Source organism: Mus caroli, chromosome 11 (assembly GCF_900094665.2).
Source record: "Mus caroli chromosome 11, CAROLI_EIJ_v1.1, whole genome shotgun sequence".
Lineage (NCBI taxonomy): Eukaryota > Metazoa > Chordata > Mammalia > Rodentia > Muridae > Mus > Mus caroli.
Genome location: NC_034580.1, coordinates 19,476,105 through 19,496,400, shown reverse-complemented (window position 1 = coordinate 19,496,400; position 20,296 = coordinate 19,476,105). Strand labels below are relative to the sequence as shown.

The window sequence follows — 20,296 nt, the reverse complement described above, 5'->3', positions numbered from 1 at the left end:
CGCCTTGGCCTGACGTCAGGCGTGGGCGGGGTGGAGGGCTCGGTGCTCTGCCTGTCGTGCCTGGCAAGCCAGGCGCTCCTTCTCCCAGCCGTCGCAGTCGCTTCCCTGAGCCGGAGCGGAGCTGGCGGAGAGATGGCCTCCCAGCCGCCGCCGCCCCCCAAACCCTGGGAGTCTCGCCGAATTCCCGGGGCCGGCCCCGGGCCGGGCCCCGGCCCCACTTACCAGTGAGTGTGAGGTGTTTGGGCCGCGACTTTGCAGGCCAGAGCGGGGACTTGGCAGGAGGCGGTTGAAGCCGTTATTGGGGGGAGGCGTCGCTTCCCGCTGCCGGCCCGGGGCGAGTGCAGAGCGGGTCTGGAGTCTGCTGGCTGTACGGCCGCGCGTTCTTCCCCAGGGCGCCCCGCCGGCTCCACGGATGCGGGAGCTAGAAAGAAAAGCGGCGCTTCCCTGCCTTTTCGCTTTTGCGGGACACGGGGGGGGGGGGCCGGACAGCCTGACCCGCTTTAAAGCAGCGAGCTTGGGTCTGCTGCGGAGCGCGACGTTGGCCCAGCCAGGGCAAGGATAGAGAGCAAAAGTCATGGAAAAGCTATTTACAGCCTCTCCAGAAGTTGGTTGAACGCCCCAAAGGTCACTTTTACGCAACATGGAATCCAAGCTCTTACCCTTGGCTTTCTTTTCTAGCATAACTTAGCTTAACGTTTAGGTTGAGGGTTGAAAGAATTCTAAGACAGGAATTCGAAGTCTGTGGGTAGCCTTTGTGTACAAAATTGTGTGTGTGACTGTCGTCTAAGGCCTATAAAGTTTTTATTTGCTTTGATTTAAATCAGTAACAAATGTGTCTGCAACTTTTAAAAATTTAAAACAGAATTAGAGTTTCACGAACCTGTGTTTTCTTTGGATAAATAGATACCTTAATCCAGGCGACATGATTTCAGAGCAAGTTTGTACGTTTTCTGGCGCGTAAAAATCTCTGTACGTTGGAGCACTTTTCTCTTATTGGAAAATCTGGTGCTCTTTTAAAAGTACTAAAACACTTGGGCACAGTAACTAATAGATACAATTAGAGTGATAAACTGTATTTTCCGTGTTAAAGCAACACTTATTGGTGATACTTTCATTAGAATGTTTCTAAGTGTGTTCTTTGCTATCCCGTTAAACTTCTCTGAACATTACTTTGCCTTCTGGGTTTGTTGTTGTTTTGTTGTATGTGCCTTAAATTTTATGATTGGCTTCTGTACCTGTCTATATTTGTTTTACTAATGGTATGCAATTATGGGTTATTCCATTAATGTTGAACTTATCTTGCATTTTTAAATGAACCTACTTAGCTTCCTTTTTTTAATATACTGTCCTGAATTCTGTATTAAGATTTATGTTCCTATGTGATATTGGATTCCTTTTTTTAAATTATACTTTTGTCTTTATATCAGTTTTTTAATGAGAAAATTTTGCACTGAAAAATTTTTTATTGAAAAGTTAACTTTTTATTTCTTTAGGTAAATGATTTTTCTCTTTAAGATTTTATTGGGGCTGGCTGGAAAGATGACTCAGCGGTTAAGATCACTGACTACTCTTCCAGAGGTCTGGAGTTCAATTCCCAGCAACAGCATGGTGGCTCACAACCATGAGTTGTGATCCAAGAAGGATCCAGTGAGATCCAATGCCTTCTTCTGGTGTGTCTGAAGATAGCTATATATTAAAAATAAAATAAATAAATCTAAAAAAAAAAGAAAAAGGGAAAGAAAAGATTTTATATAATACCTAGGTCCTCTGTGACATAATTATACACATAGAATCTGTATTTTTCCACCCATTTCAGTACAGAATTCAGTACTCAAAATATTTAAGAAATCACTTATTCATTTCTTTTTTTTTTCTGTCTTTTATTCCTTTCTTTCTGAGTGTCTTTCTTTCTTTCTTCCTAGACAGATGTCTTGCCAGAGAGACAGAGTAGCTTTGAGCTCCAGTGGTCTTTTTACCTAAACTTCGCAGTGTTGGGATTTACAGGCAATCACCTTCTGAATTTTTCTTAACTCACCAAGGTTTTTAACATAGTTATACCTTTAAATATTGTTTGAACACTCATCTTTAAACCAGTGCTTCTCAACCTTCCTAATGCTACAACCCTTTAATACAGTTTCTCATGTTATGGTGACCTCAACCATAAAATTATTTTTGTTGCTACTTAATAAATATAATTTTGCTGTTAGGAATCATAATGTAAATATTTTTGGAGATAAAAGGTTGCCAAGGGGGTTATGACCACAGGCTAAGAACCTCTAAACATTGTATATGGTACAAGAAGCATTATCTAATGTGCTTTGAACTATAAAAATGCCTACTGTTGTTAGCAAGGAATCTAGAGATCATCTGTCTTAACATCAAGAGACCTAATTTTGTTCCTGGATTTTTGCTTTTTGGTAGCTTTTTGATAATTTCAGCCATCTTCTCTTATTCTTGCCTAAAAATGTCCCCACCCTGAACCACTGCCAGCTGCTTTCACTATTTTTCTAATTGTTTGACGTAGGTTGGTTGGTTGGTTGTTTTTCAGCAGTGAACTACTTTAGGCTTCTATATGCATTTTTATTCTGAGTAGGAGTTGTAGAAATACTTAGGTCTGACTTTGGCATCTTTCATGAATTTCAGAAAATTTTCAGCTTTTTTTTTTGTCTTAAAATATTGCTTCTGTTTGTTGTCTCTTTATATTGCCCCTCTTTTTAATTTTTGTCCTTTTTTTTTCTTTTTTCTTTTTCTTTTTCTTTTATATCTTTGACACAGTCTAGCTAAATTGCCCAGGTTGACTCAAGATCCTCTTTCCTCAACCTCCCAGGTACTGGGTTACAGACATGAATGACAGTTCTACCTGGCTAAGGTGCAGTGCTGGGGGGAGGGGGGGGCGGTTAGTACGCTCACAGATCTGTGTCTAGAGGCCAAAGGTCAACCTCAGGAGTCCTCCCCTATCACTGTCTACCTTACACCTTAAATTTTGAGATAGGGTCTCACTGAACCTGGGCCTAGCCTAGACTGGACTGTTGGCAGGGGAGACCCTGGGAACCTCCTGTTTCCTCATCTCTGGATTATAGAAACATGTCTCCATGCCAGTTTTTTACCAAAGTGCTAAGGATCCAAACTCAGTCCTTACACAACAAGGACTTCGCCTTCTCAGCCAACTCCTTAGCCCTAAGCCTTGATTTTTTTTTTTTTAAATATAACCTGTATCTAATTAAACCAGCCATTGAGTTCATAGATTGAAAGGCTTTTGTTTTCTTTGTATTTTCCTTTCAGTCTGACTTTATGTCTTCTATGACTTGCTGAGAAATCCTTGTCTTTAAATTTAAAATCTGTTTCATGTTCTGGATTTCTCTGTAGCTATGGAGCTCTGTATTGTTAATGTTCTTTTAAAGAAACATATAGTGTTGTCATCATGGAGACCCAGTTTTGTTGTAGAGAGCTGAACCTTATGTAGGTGATTAAGATGATTCGAAACCTGTGAGCTGTCTTCCTCTGGAGACTGACTTCTCACTGTCAGAGCAACGGCAATATAGGGTACTTTAATCCAGTCAAGGATTGGGCTGATTTGAAGCATATATTTTGTTTAGCCCAAAGCTGGTCTATTTCCTCTCAAGCTGTTCTCCCTACTAGCATGTAGTCCTTTAAGATCCCAGTCTGAACTTGCTCCAGGCATTGTGCTAAATGGCCTAAGCAGCTGTGCCTGCGACCATCTCTTCCTGGATCAGCTGCTGTCCCTAGACAACTCTGGATGTCTTCTTCTTTCATCACCTTGATTTTAAATTTTCTCAGTACTTTGTTCTCTAATGCTTTAAGCAAAATCTTTTTCTTTTGTGACCCACCAGCAACAGCAGCAGCAGCAGCAGGTCTTCCAGTTAGTTATTTCTGATTGGAGAGTTCTTGTGATTATGAAGTCCACCCTTAGCATGCAGTTCTTAGGTCTCCACTCTCCTCAGCATACAACTATTTTTTTTTCCTTGTATTATACTTACAAGGCATTCCCTAACGCTGCGGCATCATGTCTGAGATTCCTAATACATTACTTCACATTACATGTTTTTATTTCATGTTTGATTTGCCTTTTTGAGACAAGGTCTTACTATGTATATGTAGCCTTGGTAGGCCTGGAACTTGGTATGTGGTCCTGGCTAGCCTCAAACTCACAGGGATGCACCAGTCTTTGCCTTCTTCCCAAGTGCTAATATCAAAGGTATGCACCACCATGCCGAGCTCATTTGATTTTCTTAAAACTAGATAATATCACTGATGATTTTAAATATCTAGGAATCTTGGTATTAGGCTATTAATTTTTTCATTTTTTTTTAGTACTGATTTTTTAAACCTGACATCTTAATTTTTCTTTAATACTTCATGTTCATGGCTTCTATAAAATTAGGAATTTTAGAATTTTACTTTTCTCTTTCTGCATAGTAGTCTCCTTGCTTCTATCTGTGTGCACCCGTAGCACCCAATCCTACATTTACATCTGACAAGAATCAGGTGTATAAACAGTGGATTAAACCAAAAACATTACATATTAACTGTGTAAGTTAATTTGTTTTCTAGCTTGAAGTGTGTCAGTGGCCAATCCCTTTCCTAGGTCTGTAGCTTTATTTTTAAATATAATATCTTGTGTTTATTCTTTGACATTTTCATTCATATAAACAGTGCATCTTGATCATATTATACACCTCCCACTCCCCCAGGCACCTCCAGCATGCCACCCCCCACCACGCCCCATCTTTTCACATCTTTTTGTAGTGTACTGAGTACTGCCTATTGGAATGTTGACTTACGATATTGTTGGCTTGATCTTGTACAAGTGTTTTGCATGTTACATAGCTGTAGTGAGCTCATGAGTTAGGATGGCCTTGTTCTGTCTAGAAGACAGTGTTCACAGCACTCCTCCCATCCTTTGGCTCTCATATTTTTTTCCACCCCCGCTTTTCTGGTGTGTCCTAAGTTTGTAGAGCAAGGGTTGATAGAGTCCCATAGGGCTAAGCAGTCAATAGTCACTCATTCACACTTTGACCAGTTAAGAGTCTCTGCTCTTAACTGCAGAGACAAGCTTAAGCTTCTCTAGCCATGGTTAAGGATAGCCCTATGTGTGTAAACACAAATATTTAAAAGGTAGTTTACAACATGCCAATTTAGCAAAACCAATTAGTATCAGATATGCCTCCTTGTCCCAACCCCCACCCCCAGGGCCTTTGATCTGACTAATCATGGGGTTTTTAAACCAGATTTATAGTACCAGACATGAATGAATTCCTTCCTGTAGAACAGGCCTCAAATCCAATCCAAAAGTAGTTGGTTACTCTTTGCCATTATTCATCATTGGGTGTATCTTGCCTGGCAAGATAGTATTGTAGCATGTAAGGTTCACTACTGGGTGACACCATGATTTTTTTTTGTTTTTCCACAGCAGCCTGCATAACACCTTCTTACACAGAAACTAGCTAGCCAGCAGGGAGAAAGTTTTAAAATCAGTTTCAGCTTGATTTCTATATATTCTACAACCAAAGTATGCTGCTCTTTAGCAGTAGGATTTTACTGTCTAGTTCTGAAAGGCAACCTAGAATAGTAGCAATAAACTGTGTTGTTTTAGGAAGGTCTATAGTTTGCTTTAGAAAAAAAAAAAGTTCACAGCATATTTTGTAGTAGGCACCAAGGTCCTGACTCTTAGCCTCAGTGAGCACTTGAGTTCATTTGAGTAGAACCTTCTTTTTGTTATTTCTAATTCCCTGACTCACCTTGTGATTCTTGACACAGAAGTGAATGACCTGTAAAGTCAGCCTTCATCAAAGTATGCTTTTGTTTGTGTTTTGTTCCCTAAGTGTATTTATCTTGTATCAAATCTAAATATATCAGCTTTTCTCCCATGCTTTTACTTTGTAGCAGAACTCCTTTGTCAGAGCCTGAATGTGCTATTGTTAGTCCTTTTCAAATTTTGTTCCCTTTTTAAATGTTGGATTTAGCTGGTTTTTTTTTTAAGTAAAAGTTGTATAACTTGTTTATAATGTTAAAGATTTCCCTGACATTAGATATTATGATTTTGCAGTTAGACATGATGTATGTGATATAAACAAGGATCAAGTGTAAGTGAGGGCCCTGCACCACACTAGCTGTGTGCAGATCAGTGTACTACTTTGGGGTCAGTTTTCTTCTCCTGTCGTGGGTCTAGGATCAAACTGAGTCACCAGGCATCCAAGGCAACATGTTTTATGCACTGAGCTCTCCTGCCAACCCTGATTGTTGTACTTTAGAATATAATGGGAAGAAAAAGTCAAATGCAGTGTATAAACTAAATATATACATTTTTTTCAAAAACCACTTTTAAAAGCTATTTTGAAGGAGTTAGACAGATAGATGCTCAATACTTGGTACTTTTGCAGAGGACCCAGGCTTGGTGCCCAGTACCCACATAGCAGGTCATAACCCTCTGTAACTCCAGTTTCAAGGGCTCCAGCACCCTCTTCTGGCCTCCACGGCTACCAGATGCATGTAATACACATACATACATGGAGGCAAAAATATTTATCCACAGAAAATGTTTTTTTTTAAAGGACATTTTGACTCTTCCAATTCAGTAACAAAGATAAATACTAAAAAGACCATAAGAAGCCCATTTAGTTGTGAGGAAAATGAGCTGGTGAGGTAGCTTTGTGGGTAAAAATGCCTATCAGCAAGCCTGATGACTACAGCCACATCCTGGGACCCTCACGTGTCCTCTGACCTCCATATGCACTCCATAGCACGTGCCTGTTCCCCATATGCATGCACAAAACAAGTAAATGAGGGAAGTGTATTAGTTAGGGTAAAGCTGTTTCTTATGATAAGACTGTAAGAGGCCAAAAGAACATAAAGAGTATTTAATAGTATTACGCTTCAGAGAAATGCAAATCAAAACTATAGCAAAACTGGATACGGCAGCAAATGCTAATCCCAGCACTTAGGAGGTGGAAGCAAGAAGATCAGAAGTTCAAAGTCATTCTTGGTTTTGTAACAAGTCTAAGGCCAGTCTGGGCTACATGAGACCCGGTGTTAAAAGAACCACAGTGAGATGTTACTCCCTGACCATTAAGTTGACTATTGTTTAAATGCCATTAACAAGAAAGAATGTGGGCAAGCTGTAATCTTCAAACTCTGCTGGTGGGAATATTCGTAAAGTGGTATGGTTGCTTTGGAAACTAGTCTGACAGTTTCTTCAAAGATTAAATGTAATATTTAGTGTACAGCCCAACAATTCACAATAGGAGTAGACTCAAGATACAAAAATGTCTATACAATTAAGTCTTCACTAGTGACATTATTCAAAACAGCCAAAGCATTGAAACAGACCAATATTACCCCAAATGATATATATACACATATATATGAATATGAGAATGACTATCCTTTGGCTATGAAGAGTAATAAACATTACAAAATCTGAAACTTCTTGAATACTGACATAATGCCACAGGTAAAATTTTACATCTGACATCAGGTAATAAGTTGAGGTTAAAATGAAAACATATACCTGTAATTGAAGCACTTGGGAGGTGAAACACAGGGTTCGTGAATTTGAAGCTAGCCTGGACTACACAGTCCTAAAACAGCCTGTGATAAATAGAGAAACCTTGTCTCTAAATAAATAAATAGAAATAGATATACCCAATTGAGAGGAATACCATTGAGTTCAAGGCCATCCTGAGCTGCATAGCCAGGTCTAGGCTATCCAGAGCTGTGTTGCAAGAATTCATCTCAGAAACAGACAAAAATTACAAGCATAGTAAAACTTTTGTATGAAATTACCATCAGGTTATGTGTGTAAAAGTGTACAAAATACAAGTGTAATTCATGTTTCACTTGAATGCCATCCCCACATCACCTCATTATCTGTACACCATGTTCCAGAGTCTCAAATCTGAGCCACTTCTGCTCTGAGGCATTTGGGGAAGAAGTGCTCACATGAACTGATTCATTCTCAGTAGGGTGAGCCTTGGAAATATGCTGAAGTGACAACAAGCTACAAATCACACATGCTATGGCACTCTACCATAGACCTTCTTTATAGATCTCATATTTGCAAATTTGCCTACCCACCAAAATTCATTATAACCTCAAAATCAGTACTTTGTCATTTGTGTGCATGTACAGGACAGAGAAAGACCTGTAATGTCAGCTGAAATGTAACAAAGCAGTGTGAAAGCTTATTTCAGTCCTAACGACTGTGCACTCATGTCCATTATATAGTCTGTTTAGTTCTGGGGTTTTCACATTAATAAATGGATCTCGCCATTTAAAATGGCTCCCAAGTTAGTTCTGTCTAATAATTCAAACTACAAGGTGGCCGTGAAGCTTTACTAAAGAAAAGGTGTAAGTATTAGATCTGTTCAGTCATGAGTTATTGTACTGAGATGTTATTAATATATCAGCAATAGATCCTTAATAGCAATGCACATAAAGCAAGTATATGTACTAATTGGTTGATGAAAATATGACTTGAAAGACAGACATGGTGACAGATGCATTTCATCCCTGTTCTAGAGAGACCAGCTACACAGTAATAAGATTATAGGCCAGAGTAGGCTGTCTCAAAGTGATCGAAAGCATACAGGAGCCTAACTATATTACTCCCAGGAATAATGATTAGGTACTGGTAAACTTCATAGATGTTTTAAGATATCTCAATAACAAAATCAACTATATATGAAATATCTGGACTAGATAAGGTCATAAAGACAAAAGTAAGTTTGTGTTTACCAATGGTTGGAGGTGGGAGGGAAACTGAAAGTGACTGCTAGTGAATACAGGCTATTTTAAACTACTTAATATAGTGTGACTAGCAGTTTGTTTCATTATGGCATCCTCATATATGTCCTTATGCTCTGTTAGGATTTATCCTAATTCTCACTGCCCTCCCTGTGAACTCCGCATGTCTTTCAGGAGTAATGAAAGTATTCCAACTAGGAAAATAAAAACAATTAAATTTTATATTAAGTGGGTAAACTGATGGTAACTGAATTTTACTTCAAAGCTATTTAACATTTCTGGGAAATGGATTAGTTTTTTATATTAATTGCATTATTGATTGTATGAAACTTTTTAGCTTTCAGTGATGGGGTAGTAACTGAAATGTTTTTTCTTGGGAAATGCCTTCTGAGATACTTAGGGGGTAATGTATCAAGTTTAGAAGTTAAATTCAAATGTTTCAAGAATTTGTGGATCAAAGTGAGAGAAAAAATATGCTAAGATCATGGTAGTTATTGAATCTACATAAAAATATGTATGTATTCTGCCAATTTTTTTTTTTCTGTTTAAATTTCTTTTTAAATGCCCAGTGGAAGAAACTAACACAGCATTGAGGAAATATCATCTGTCCTTCTGTCATAGGCTTGCTTAGTCTTCTTTACTGTGCTGGTTGTAATAGCAAGCAAGGAATATGCCTGGACACTAGATGCATGTAAACATGACACAACAGAAAAGCATTAAAGCCTTGGAGGTGCACATGGAGGTCAGAAGAGGGTGCCCTGTAACTTCGTTATAGGCAGTTGTGAGCTGCCTGCCATGTGGGTGTTGGAAAGTGAACCCAGGTCCTCTTGAAGAGCATCTAGTGCCATCTCTTCAGCACCTGCCATACCGACTTCTAAAGTCAATTAAAGAGAAATAGAAACTTTTTAAAATAAAATACATAACCATAATTAAAACTTACTTATTGGACAAAAGATTTTGTGCATAAGTAACTTGGGTTTTTTTTTATATCTGTGTGTATTTTAGATCTGCTGATTTGGGCCCTACTTTATTGACAAGACCTGGACAACCAACACTTACAAGAGTGCCCCCACCTATTCTTCCCAGGCCATCCCAGCAGACAGGGAGCAACAATGTAAACACTTTCAGACCTGCTTACAGTTCATTTTCTTCTGGATATGGAGCCTACGGAAATTCATTTTATGGAAGCTATAGCCCTTATAGTTACGGATACAGTGGTTTGGGCTTTAACCGCCTCCGTGTAGATGATCTTCCTCCCAGTAGGTTTGTTCAGCAAGCTGAAGAAAGCAGCAGAGGTGCATTTCAGTCCATTGAAAGTATTGTGCATGCATTTGCCTCTGTCAGCATGATGATGGATGCTACCTTTTCAGCCGTCTATAACAGTTTCAGGGCTGTATTGGATGTAGCAAATCACTTTTCCCGGCTAAAAATACACTTTACAAAGGTTTTTTCAGCCTTTGCATTAGTTAGGACTATAAGATATCTTTATAGACGGTTACAGTGGATGATGGGTTTAAGAAGAGGCTCTGAGAATGAGGACCTGTGGGCAGAAAGTGAAGGAACTGTGGCCTGCCTTAGTGCTGAGGACCAGGCAACTAACTCAGCAAAATCTTGGCCAATATTCCTGTTCTTTGCTGTTATCCTTGGCGGTCCTTATCTCATCTGGAAACTTCTATCTACACACAATGATGAAGTAACAGGTAAGAATAATTAAAAATGATTTCAAAACCACGTAACAATTGAAAACTTCAAGAATGGATATGTTAAATTAGCATTCCTATATTCATTTGCATTTACTATTTTAATATAATTATCCTTTTAGTTAAGAGCTTCAAAACTAGAAAAAGAATATTTATGTGACAAAGTAAGGCTTGCTTATTAATTTATTCAGTTTAATAGTATACATTAACCTGGTGCTGAACTTGGTGCTATAGAATACATAAAGATACAGAGAGCACAATCCCTATTTTTCTAAAATATTGAAAGAGAGTCATTACAACAATATACAGGCAATTTTAATAAGGCAAAGATGGTATAGTAAGACAGAACCAGAAGCAAATCTGGGGCTAACATTCTAGAATAGTGAAACCACTATTTTTAGCCATGTTAACTAGGAAGAAATGGCATCTGAGTTGGCTTTTGATAGCTTTTTATTATTGTAGGGATGTAGCTTACTGGTATACATGAAACCTAGGGTTCAAGCTCCAGTACCACCAAAAAAGGGGGGGTGGGTGGAATCATCACACAAATACAAGCAGCAGGTGGAACAGCTTGGACAGAAATACATGGGCAGAAAATGAGACCTGGCCAACAGTTATCTTTGTACACAGAATAGAGGATAGTGAGAAGTAGACTGAGAGCTAATGGTAAGAGAAAGATTTTAACTGCTGTTGTGGAACTTAATTTTCATTTAGTAAGGAAATGATTTTTTATTGGTAGTTTTTGTATTAAATATTTGTAACATAAATAGTTTTCTAAAGAGTTCAGACTGGGAATTAGAGGTATAGCTCATTGTTAAAGTGTTTGCTTGCTTCCCATGTATATGTAAGACCCCGTGTCTGATGCCTAGCATATAGGGATGGTGAAGTTGTGGGGTGTGTGGGGGTGGAGAGGGGGTAGGAAGGGAGAGAGAGTGCAATAAAGGGTTGGACTATGCTGAGTAGTAACCTGTTTGGCACATTAAAAAAAAAAAAGGCTTAATACTAATTTAAAGAGTTCAGCTGGACTTGATAAAAGAGATTGAAGGTTAAACCAGGGTATGTGAAAAGGACAAACAGTAGATTCGGTTGCTGATTAGATGTGGTTTATAAAAACAAAGAAGGAAAGTGCCATAGGCTTTTAAACAAGCTACTATGGATATTTTATTAAGTAACAAGTATTACCTGAATGCCTACAGCTCTAGAAGACAGGGATATAAAGCACGCCTTTGTGGCAATCTGATGGGAGGCAATAAACAAAATATGTAGTGAGTCAGGAAATGATGAGTACTACAGAAAAGAAAAAATGATCAGGATGTTGGGGAGTCCTAGAGGAAAGAAGAGTAAGAGGAACCTGTATATTGCCACAGATATTCAAGGAAGAATTCCTGAAAGAGGAGTAAAGCCCTCCCTGTTGGCAATACGCCTAATATGATGGATAATTAGCAAGGAGGTCACTGTGGTTGTGGCGCTGTAAGAGTGCAGGAAACGGAAGGGAAGAGAACCTTTTGTGCTTCTGTTGAGTTGCTCTGCCTACCATTAGGATATAAAGGGTAAATTAAGTCAGAAAATTTGTGTGTGAGTGGGTGGGGTAAGCAACAAATGGGAGAGAGGAAAATTGTGTAGTTGTGCCTTGGTTTTCATGCACATGCTGGCTAAATGAAGGCCTTAATGTGCTTACAGTACCCTTCCACTGAACTGCATTCTTAGAGGCTTTGTTGTTTAAGAAATTAGATCTCTGGGAGCTATGGTGACACACACCTTTTAATTCCAGTACTCTATAGTTAGAGTCAGACAGAACTACGTAGTTAGTTCTGGATCAGCCAGGAATATATATTACAGTCCGGTCTCAAAAAAAAAAAAAAAAAAAAAAAAAAAAAACCAAGGAAAAAAAGTAAAAGGACATTAGAGCCTATGGTGTTTTTAGGCCAAAGGAAAGTGTAAAACGGCATGGTGATGCCATTGCCACATCATCTCAGCATTGAGAGGTGGAAGTAGGGGGACTGATAGAAGTTCAAGGCCAGCTGGACATACATAGCAAGTTCCACACCAGCCAGTGATACAAAGTAAGATCCAGTCTCAAAAAAGAACATGAGAAAAAAAGGAAGAAGTAGGTAGAGACAGATTAGAGATTGGTGTCCGGATTCAGTAACGAAGCCTTTTATAGTAAAGAGGAGAAAAGGTGGCACACAGAACTAGGTCAAAAGAAGAGGATGTTTTTATCTGCAGTGTGAAAATAAATGAATAAATAAAGGAGTTGGATGAGCAATAGAACATTGAGGATATTGGTTCCTGTAACTCAGTTCTCTGCTGCTTAGGTGTGTGCTAAACCTACAGCTCTGGTTGCTGATGGCTTGCAGGTTGAGACTACTATTTATGCTTTTCAGTAATCAGAAAAAAAAAGAATAGTTTTAAAATCAGAAGAGAGGCTAGAGAAATAGCTCAGTCAGTAAAATTCCTGTTGCAGAAACAAGTGGACTTGCTTGAGTTTGGATCACCAGCACCCATGTAAGAGCAGAGCCTTGCATGTGTGACTCGAGAACTCAGATGGCCAGAAGACAGCTAGATCCCTGGATCTAATCCCAGCCAGCCTATTCAGTCTGTTAGCTCCAACTTCAGTAAGAAACTTTGTGTCAAAAACAAAATAGTTGGTGTGGAAAAGGGAAAAGTTTGTCAGGGATATGATAGTCTGATAGTTCCTACAATAGTAAGCTTGCCCATCCACAGTGTCCCTTGTGAAGGAAGTTACTTAGGAAGGGAGACCTGTCCACTTGGCAAGTGGATTTATGCAGCTCGTTTTGCAAACTTTATTAACCAACCACTGATTTTGTTTATAGACAACACCAACTGGGCAAGTGGTGAGGATGACCATGTAGTTGCAAGAGCAGAGTACGATTTTGTTGCCGTGTCTGATGAAGAAATTTCTTTCCGTGCTGGTGATATGCTAAATTTAGCCCTCAAAGGTAACAAATCACAAATAAGTTGTAATTATCTTGAGTTTGTAATAATTGTAAAGGTAGTATTTGAAACTGAAACAAAGGACCTTGCTCACTGGCTAACATGCAGATGGTTACCTGAGTTTTGCTTTTGTCTGTTTTTTTTTTTTTTTTCCAGACAAGATTGAGATGGAGTCTCACTGTGTAGCCCAGGCTGGCTTCAAACTTATGGCAGCCCTCCCTTAGCCTTCCAAATGCTAGTGTTAACCTCCACTGACCCCATTACCCTCTTGTCCCCTCCCACCCTTGCTGACCCCCTTGCTCTTCCTACTATTATGTACATGAGACCCTGTGTCAAAACACAGTAAAGTCAGAGAAAATACCCCAGAGTGTTAGAACAACACTTCCCTGTATAATCTCTTCTAAATTCAAACCCTTGAGTTCCAAGCTCTGTTAATCCCAATACAATATACAATACTTAAAGTATTTTCTCAGATTCTAATTTAAAATCTGAAAGACATTTCAAGGCAGGACTATTTAGTAAGTTTAACATATACTTATAATACTGTGTTTTTACTATATATTTTATTTACTATAAATTTAAGAATGAAACTGAAGCTAGATACATATCTATTGTCCCTACTACTTAGGAGGCTAAAGCAGGAGGATTGCCAACTTGGGTAACTGAGATTCCATCTCTTTACTTTAAAAGAAAAATGGATCTAGACCGCTAATTAAGTGTGCTAGTATTTGCTTTTGAGTGTGTGCACATACTATTCGTTAACATAATCTCACTGTGAGACTCTGATTTTTTTTAATTAAATATTCTCTTTATTTACATTTCAAATGTTATCCCCTTTCTTGGTTTCCCCTTCTCCCTCCCCCACTCACCAATCCACACACTCGCGCTTCCTGGCCTTGGCATTCCCCTACAATGGGGCATCGAGCCTTCACAGGACCAAGGACCTCTCCTTCCATTGATGATCAACAAGGCCATCCTCTGCTGCATATGCGGCTGGAGCTTTGGGTCCCTCCATGTGTACTCTTTGGTTGGTGGTTTAGTCCCTGGGATCTCTGGGAGTACTGGTTGGTTCATATTGTTGTTCCTTCTATGGGGCTCCAAACCCCTTCAGCTCCTTTGGTCCTTTCTCTAGTTTCTCCATTGGGGACCCTGTGCTCAGTCCAATGGTTGGCTGAGAGCATCCACCTCTGTATTTGTCAGGCACTGGTGGAGCTCCTCAGGAGACAGCATTATCAGAAGGCTCTGATTTTGTTTAACATACATTATCATTAATATTCTGTTGGATTCCAAAGTGTACTTAAAAGCTGTCTTTCTCTTTCTTCAGAACAACAACCCAAAGTGCGTGGTTGGCTTCTGGCTAGTCTTGACGGTCAAACAACAGGACTTATACCTGCAAATTATGTCAAAATTCTTGGTAAAAGAAGAGGCAGAAAAACAATAGAATCGAGTACAATGCTCAAGCAACAACAGTCTTTTACCAACCCAACATTAATTAAAGGAGTCACTACCACCAATCCTTTGGATGAACAGGAAGCTGCCTTTGAATCTGTTTTTGTTGAAACTAATAAGGTTCCCAGTGCACCTGATTCTACAGGGACAAATGGAGACAAACAAGATCTTTGATGTGTTTCCTGTTTGTGGGCAGGTGAACAATATTTTAAAGTATTTTAAAAAATTATTTCTTACAGAGAAATTAATTTGCAGTTGAATGAAAGCATTTGCTCATGGCTGTGCCGAGTGTTTTTCTGCTAGAAGTTATGTAGTCACACGCTAGCTGCTAGTCAAGTGATCTGGCTACACTTGACTGTCTCGTGGACCATGAGGACATTTGTTTCACCTAGCTTTTAAGATTATGGAGATAGTTGTCAGCTCCATCTTATCTCAGTCCCTAGGCTTAAATTTGATGAACAGTAGAACACACAAGTTGCCTCAGAAGGGATCATTAACGCTTTTTAAAGTTCCGAGTTAGTTGACTTGAAGTCTTCAAAAATTGAGTGATAACATCTACTTATAAGAACAGACAAAAGGCTAATTTTTTAACCTTATAAATAAACTAAATAATAAAAATTTTCTCATCTGTATTATGTCTGGTGTTGAATTTACTTTAGGTGATGTGTTTTTACCAGCAAATAATTGATACTATTATCTTTTATTGTATTTATAAAAGTGTGTTGTTAAGAGGTCACTGGAAGCACTGTGAAGAAGATGGTTCTGAATGACAGCTTCTTAGCCTCTTTACAGTATCAGGAGATCTCATCCTGACCGAATCACAACATGTAACAAGATCTCATCCTGAGTGAATCACAATATATGAATTTTTGTTCTTTTCCTCCAACTAAGACAGGAGTCCTTTAAGATTATACTTAATGATATAATCAATTCTGGCAGTAATGATTTTTAATTCTGAATTTTCTGCTTCTACATAAGATAATTACTTTTGTAAATTCCAAAATCAGCTTATACGTTAAATATTTGAAATATGTCTGTCGGGGTTGGGGATTTAGCTCAGTGGTAGAGCACTTGCCTAGCAAGCACAAGGCCCTGGGTTCAGTCCTCAGCTCTGGAAAGAAAAAACAAAATAACAAAAGGCCCAAAAAAAAACAAGGTAACTGAAATATGTCTGTCACATTGGATAGATTTCTTGTGGTTTTCACTACTGAGACTATAATTTGCTTGCTATTTCAAATACACTGACTTTTTGTTTGTTTGGTTTTTGCTTAATAGTGAATTTTATGTGTTTCCCCATAGAATTGGAAGCTTTATACGCTTGCTGTGAATATATTACAGATTAGAACTGTCAGAAATAAATCACAGAATTCATTTATAGACACTACTAACAGCTGTGGGTTTTGATAAAAAGTGATTTGGTTTTGCTTCTTTCATATAGATAGGTTTATCAAATAAATAATTCTGGAAGAGTTCATATTAAACCATGTCTAACCCAATATCTGCACAGAACAGAAGCACTAAAGACTTCTTAGGAAGCCCTTTTTTGAAATGACAATATAAGTAATGCATCTTTTCATCTTAAGATAGAGAGAAGCATTTATGGTACTTATTTATCTTTTAGGCTGATTTTTCTGACATTCAGTAGTAACTTTTCAGTTGAGAAAGGGGGTTAAATAATCTACCACTGAGGCATGGCCCTGACTCTCAAAGTTTTTAACAAATATTTACTTCTGACTTGAGATGTCTGAACTTTTCTCATGTCTAAATGTTACTCTAGACATCTAGACTAAACACTAGTAGTAAAGTAGAAATAAAATGTTGAGTCAGCACTATTTAGGTTTGGGGTGTTGTTTTGTTTTAGAAGATGAGCTTTAAAATAGGATTTGTGACTAATATTTCAGTTGTATAGGAAAGAGCTTAGACAAATAAATGATAAAACTTTCTTTTAGGGTCTTTATTGTTTGGCTGTCTATGCTAGATTATATAGTATTAACCTAATAACTACCTGTGTCCATTCTTTTTTGTTTGTTTGTTTGAAGACAGGGTTTCTCTGTATAGGCCTGGCTGTCCTGGAACTCACTTTGTAGACCAGGCTGGCCTCGAACACAGAAATCTGCCTGTCTCTGCCTCCCAAGTGCTGGGATTAAAGGCATGCACCACCACCGCTCGGCCTGTGTCCATTCTTTATTAAAGTCTTAGAAAAACAGTTGTAGGACTAGAGTGGCAGAAAGTTTTGTGGTTTAGAGTAAATGAATAGATTGGTCACAGCTCCAATATAATCTTAGGGACTTCCTGAAGTAGCATTACATCACAGGAAACTACACTTTCAATTAAATAATTCATAAGCTACAGTAAAAAACTAGATATCAGAAGTTTTAATTGTATTTTATCAGCTTGGGAAGAAAAAGATTAAAGGACTATAAATGCATTTTCATGTTCTAGATCTTACTCAAGTCTTAGCCAATTATTCATTTACCTGAGTGCAGCTGCTCTTTATTTTATGCTGTCTTTACTGGAAAAAGAAATGAAATACAGTTAAATTTGTATTTTTAATAGGTTGTGAAAATACTTTACCGGAGAATTAAAAGTATTTGAAACTTAATTTCTTTTTTTAAGATTATAGCTGCAAAAGAAGTACCATAACATATACTCCACACAAAACACAGTACAATGTGAATGCATGCATGTTCCTCGCTCTGCTAATAACAAGAAGAGTGTTTCTTTTAGTTTTCACATGTACTGTTAGATTAAACGCATTAACTGGTAAAGGGGTGTTTACAAGAAGGAACAAAGAACTCTTCTAACAAATAGATGTCATGTTCTAAACGTGGTAAGTGAGTTCTTAATGGTATGTGATTTTCTTTGGTTTGTAACACTAGTGTACATTTCACAGAAGACTCTGTTATACGTTATAGCTGGAGGAAAAGTGCTTTATCAAAGAGATGCTACACAAAACAAAGTACAGCCTGAATGCCTGTGTATTTCTCCTGTGCTAAGAACCAGAAGAGTGTTTGTTTTCACTTGTACACTTTGATTAAACACATTAGGCGATATCACTGTGTTTAAGAAGAAAACAAGACTGTTTCTCACAACAGACGTCATGGTCTAAATGCAATAAGTAAGATCAAACATCCTGTCATTTTCTTTACAACACTCGCGTTGCTTTACTGTATGTCACCAGCACATTTCACAAAAGTCTGTACAATGCATTATAATTGCAACAGAAATACTTTACCATAGATGCTTCACAAAGTACAACATGAATGCCTGAGTGTTCCTCTCTGTGCTATTATGAAGAGTGTTTCTTTTATTGTTCAATGGTAATTTAAACTCAATAGATGGTAAAGGCTTGTTTTTCAGAAGAAAACTGGAGAGTTTCTCAAAGAAACATGTCCTAAGTATGATAATTACGTTCTTAATCACATGTGATTTTCTGTAGTCTGCAACACTGTATGACATTCGTTTATCTTCTTTTTTTTCATCATCTTCCTTTTTTTCTTTTCTTTTTTATTGGATATTTTCTTTTTTTACATTTCAAATGTTATCCCCTTCCTAGTTTCCCCTCCGAAAATCTCCTATCCTTTACCCACTTCCCCTGCTCCCCAACCCACCGACTCCCACTTCCTGGCCCAGGCATTCCCTATCCTGGGTCATAGAACCTACACAGGACCAAGGGCACATCTCCCATTGATGACCAACTAGGCCATCCTCAGCTACATATGCAGCTAGAGAGCCATGAGTCCCTCAGTGCGTTTTCTTTGACTGGTGGTTTAGTCCCAGGGAGCTCTGGGGTTACTGGTTAGTTCACATTGTTGTTCTTCCTAGGGGCCTGCAAACCCCTTCAGCTCCTTGGGTACTTTCTCTGGCTCCTTCATTGGGGACCCTGTGCTCCATCTAATGGATGACTGTGAGCATCGACTTCTGTATTTGTCAGGCACTGGCAGAGCCTCTCAGCTATGTCAGGCTCCTGTCAGCAAGCTCTTGTTGGCATCTGCCATAGTGTCTGGATTTGGTGGTAGTTTATGGGATGGATCCCCAGGTGAGCAGTTTCTAGATGTCATCTGAACTTTGTCTCTGTAGCTCCTTCCATGGGTATTTTGTTGCTCTTTCTAAAAAGGAACAAAGTATACACACTTTGGTCTTCCTTCTTGAGTTTCATGTGTTTTGCAAATTGTATCTTGGGTATTCTAAGCTTCTGGGATAATATCCACTTCTCAGTGAGTGCATATCATGGGTATTCTTTTGAGATTGGGTTACCTCACATAGAATGATGTCTTCCAGATCCACCCATTTGTCTAAGAATTTCATGGATTCATTGTTTTTAATAGCTGAGTAGTATTCCATTGTGTAAATGTACCATATTTTCTGTATCCATTCCTCTGTTGAGGGACATCTGGGCTCTTTCCAACTTCTGGCTTTTATAAATAAGGCTGCTATGAACATAGTGGAGCATGTGTCCTTTTTACAAGTTGGAACATCTTCTGGATATATTCCCAGGAGTGGTATTGCTGGATCCTCTGGTAGTATTATGTCCAGTTTTCTGAGGAACCGCCAGACTGATTTCCAGAGTGGTTGTGCAAGTTTGCAATCCCACCAACAATGGAGGAATGTTCCTCATTCTGCACATCCTTGCCAGCATCTGCTGTCACCTGAATTTTCGATCTTAGCCATTCTGAATGGTGTGAGGTGGAATCTCAGGGTTGTTTTGATTTGCATTTCCCTGATTGTTAAGGATGTTGAGCATTTTTTCAGGTGCTTCTCAGCCATTCTCAATTCCTCAGTTGAGAATTCTTTGTTTAGCTCTGTACCCCATTTTTAAATAGAGTTATTTGACTTTCTGGAGTCCAACTTCTTGGGTTCTTTATATATATTGGATATTAGTCCCCTATCTGATTTAGGATTGGTAAAGATCCTCTCCCAATCTATTGGTGGCCTTTTTGTCTTATTGACAGTGTCCTTGCCTTACAGAAGCTTTGCAAGTTTATGAGGTCCAATTTGTTGATTCTTGATCTTACAGCACAAGCCATTGCTGTTTGTTCAGGAATTTTTCCCCTGTGCCCATATCTTCAAGGCCTTTCCCCACTTTCTCCTCTATAAATTTCAGTGTCTCTGGTTTTATGTGGAGTTCCTTGATCCACTTAGACTTGAGCTTTGTACATGCTAACTGCCAGTTGATCCAGTATCATTTGTTGAAAATGCTGTCTTCTTTCCAATGGATGGTTAGCTCCTTTGTCAAAGATCAAGTAACCATTGGTATGTGGGTTCATTTCTGAGTCTTCAATTCTATTCCATTGATCTACCTGCCTGCCCCTGTACCAGTACCATGCAGGGGTTTTTTTTGTTTGGTTTTTTTTTTTTTTTTTTTTATCACAATTGCTCTGTAGTACAGCTTGAGGAAGCTGGTTAGCCTCTGACCTTGTCTCATCCCC

General features: G+C 38.7%; 2 protein-coding genes across 3 annotated transcripts in view; one reads left to right on the top strand and one right to left on the bottom strand.

The window, feature by feature from the left end:
* Pus10 (pseudouridine synthase 10) overlaps window positions 1-556 on the bottom strand; it is a 66,218-nt gene extending 65,662 nt beyond the window's left edge. For both annotated transcript variants that reach the window (XM_029483165.1, XM_021176260.2), the window contains exon 1: window positions 223-556. The gene's annotated coding sequence lies outside the window, so the exon portion shown is untranslated. The remainder of the gene's footprint in view (window positions 1-222) is intronic.
* Pex13 (peroxisomal biogenesis factor 13) lies at window positions 23-15,499 on the top strand. The gene is made up of 4 exons (XM_021176262.2): window positions 23-224; window positions 9,769-10,463; window positions 13,298-13,423; window positions 14,743-15,499. The coding sequence occupies exons 1-4, from the start codon at window positions 133-135 to the stop codon at window positions 15,039-15,041; spliced, it is 1,212 nt and encodes a 403-aa protein (XP_021031921.1). The 5' UTR covers window positions 23-132; the 3' UTR covers window positions 15,042-15,499.
* Window positions 15,500-20,296: the final 4,797 nt, after the last annotated feature.